Source organism: Coregonus clupeaformis, unplaced genomic scaffold (genome assembly GCF_020615455.1).
Source record: "Coregonus clupeaformis isolate EN_2021a unplaced genomic scaffold, ASM2061545v1 scaf0569, whole genome shotgun sequence".
In the NCBI taxonomy this organism is placed as follows: Eukaryota; Metazoa; Chordata; class Actinopteri; order Salmoniformes; family Salmonidae; genus Coregonus; species Coregonus clupeaformis.
In genome coordinates, this window is record NW_025534024.1 from 134,615 (window position 1) to 136,862 (window position 2,248).

The following is a 2,248-nucleotide window of genomic DNA, read 5'->3' on the forward strand; positions in this document are numbered from 1 at the left end:
CGTATTTCATATATTATTATTCCGATTTAACTGTTAATCTGGATTTCATTTATAAACGCTTTCTGTCATTTCCGATTGGAGGGCAGATGACCACGTGACTTACGAACCTACAAATTTGTTACTTTGTAACAGTCAAAAGTGGTTATTCCCAACGTTGATCAACTCCCAATCTATGCCAAGATTTTTTTAAAGCATTATCTTTAAAGCATTATCACTGTACCATTTACACCCTGTATCCTGTGCATGTGATGAATAAACATTGATTTGATTAGATGATTAACGCACCATTCACATCAGCTATCATAGTCAATATAACAGTGACTGACTTCACCATCACTTTCTAGCCATCATTGACATTGAGATGAAGATGGTCAAACGTGAAAATATAAAATACATCGTGATCCTAATGGAATACAACAAAGCAATTCTGTTGTCTTTGCCTGCTTTATTTTTACAATGACAGGGGGTGCACCGTTCCTGGATGTACTGCAATACCAGGTCGATGCGTGGAGTGGACGGAGCAAGCCCCTATTCCATCTCCCTGTTCCAAAAATCAATTTTAATATATGGTCCCCAGATAGGGGACGTATCAGATATTAAACTGATAAGAACAGATTATTATTATTATTATTATTATTATTTATTTTTTTGCCAGTTCAGTTTCTTTGATTTTATTTGTTACAAAAACCGGTTTAGTCGAAAAGACCGAAGCCCATGTCGTCATCGGAACCCTCCTCCTTCTCCTCCTTCTTCTTCTCCTCCTCCTTGGCTGGTGCTTCTGCAGCAGGTGCAGCTCCTCCACCGGCACCCATAAGAACAGATTTTAATTATTTAATTTTTAATTTTTACATTTTGAGGTTGGAATAACCATTTTATTCTTCATTAGAGAACATAATCTGAATTAAATGATCAATCTGTTTACAAACTGAATAAAGAGTGTGAATATTCATGTTTCTGTGTTGCATATGTATTGTTAATCACATGGGTAAGTAACAATAAAAGACATCCATTCGCCAATCCAATATATTCCCATTCAACACAAAATACAAACATAAACATCAAAAGGAATACAGCGGTAGCCACCCTGTCAGGTGTTTGGATACCTTACAGTAAACAAGCAATACCTTAATTATTCCTCAAGGGAAAGTAAAGGGACAATCAGACAACCCTTAGTGATGGGAGGGGAGCAGTGGTAAACTGAGGCAGTAGTATAAAACACTTGGGAAAGCCACCTACCCTTAACACCAGTCAACACACATTCTCCCTCACATCGTGTCTCAAACTGTTTCTTACTTTGGAAGATCATAGAGATAAGTGCTTAAAGTTGGGAAGATCATAGAGAGGCATTTTTAACCAGCACAGAGACAGGGTGTTCTTAGGCTCTGCTCAACTTTCCACATATCCAATCCAAATAAGAGGCTTGTTTGCAGTAACACATCCAATGATCCCTTAACCTTTGTCTCCATCAGCATCATCTTTTAGTCCAAAAACGTACGGTTCGGGTTGGCACCGAACAGAGCCGTTCTGACCTCAGGCATCATCTGCTGGGCCATGAGGTCTAGCCTGCTCTCCAGGGTGTTGGCTACCTTGATCTTCCCATTAGCGTTGTACATCTCAATACCTCCAGAGATGTCTGGTGAAAGGTGCCGGTCTTTGTCAATGCCGACCTCAATGTTGCTCTTCACAGCATCTTTATAGATGGGGATGTTTTTATGTACAGCAGCCTGCACCATGGCAATGTCCTGCTGCCGGCAGCGAATTTTCACTTTGGGTTCCAGCAGTTGGTAGAAACCCATAAGAACAGATACTACACTTGAGCCTGCTGAACAAAAACATGAGAATCAGAATGACTGATGGACGGACACTGGTGGGACTGTTCCTGTGCACAGACAGAGACTGCAACGTCATCCTGGGGTCCGCTCAGGAGTTCCTCAAATCCTCAGACTCCTTCTCCCAGGGTGAGCCCAGAGTGCTGGGGTTAGCCATGATTCCCGGTCACCACGTGGTCTCTATCGAGGTGGAGTCAGACAGCCTGGCCGACACACAGGGGTTTGGGTCCAGCCACTGAGGAACAAGATCAGCTTGCCCAAAGCTGGAGGAGACTAGCTAGCATCCTGGCTAGCCAGGTCTATGTCTCAGCAGCCTAGAAGATGCTACAGTACAGACTTGAAATTGAGAATTCAATCAAAGGAGAATTCCAGATGCAGCTGATCTCTGGTGCCAGTGTATTTGGTTTAGCAGGCAGCCA

The 2,248-nt window shown here is 42.3% G+C and overlaps 2 protein-coding genes and 1 non-coding gene across 3 annotated transcripts; 1 reads left to right on the forward strand and 2 right to left on the reverse strand.

Annotated features, from left to right (window-relative positions):
* Positions 1-461: 461 nt before the first annotated feature.
* Positions 462-644, reverse strand: LOC121563956. Its single transcript, XR_006000027.1, has one exon. It is a non-coding gene; the product is annotated as a U2 spliceosomal RNA (small nuclear RNA).
* A 638-nt stretch (positions 645-1,282) lies between these two features.
* Positions 1,283-1,799, reverse strand: LOC121563951 (V-type proton ATPase subunit E 1-like; the record flags this gene model as incomplete). Its single annotated transcript, XM_041875561.2, has 1 exon — positions 1,283-1,799. A coding segment is annotated over one exon (321 nt), but the record flags the coding sequence as incomplete, so codon positions are not given.
* Positions 1,800-1,816: 17 nt separating this feature from the next.
* Positions 1,817-2,248, forward strand: LOC121563953 (N-alpha-acetyltransferase 38, NatC auxiliary subunit-like; the record flags this gene model as incomplete). The annotated part of the gene is made up of 1 exon (XM_041875563.1): positions 1,817-2,248. A coding segment is annotated over one exon (252 nt), but the record flags the coding sequence as incomplete, so codon positions are not given.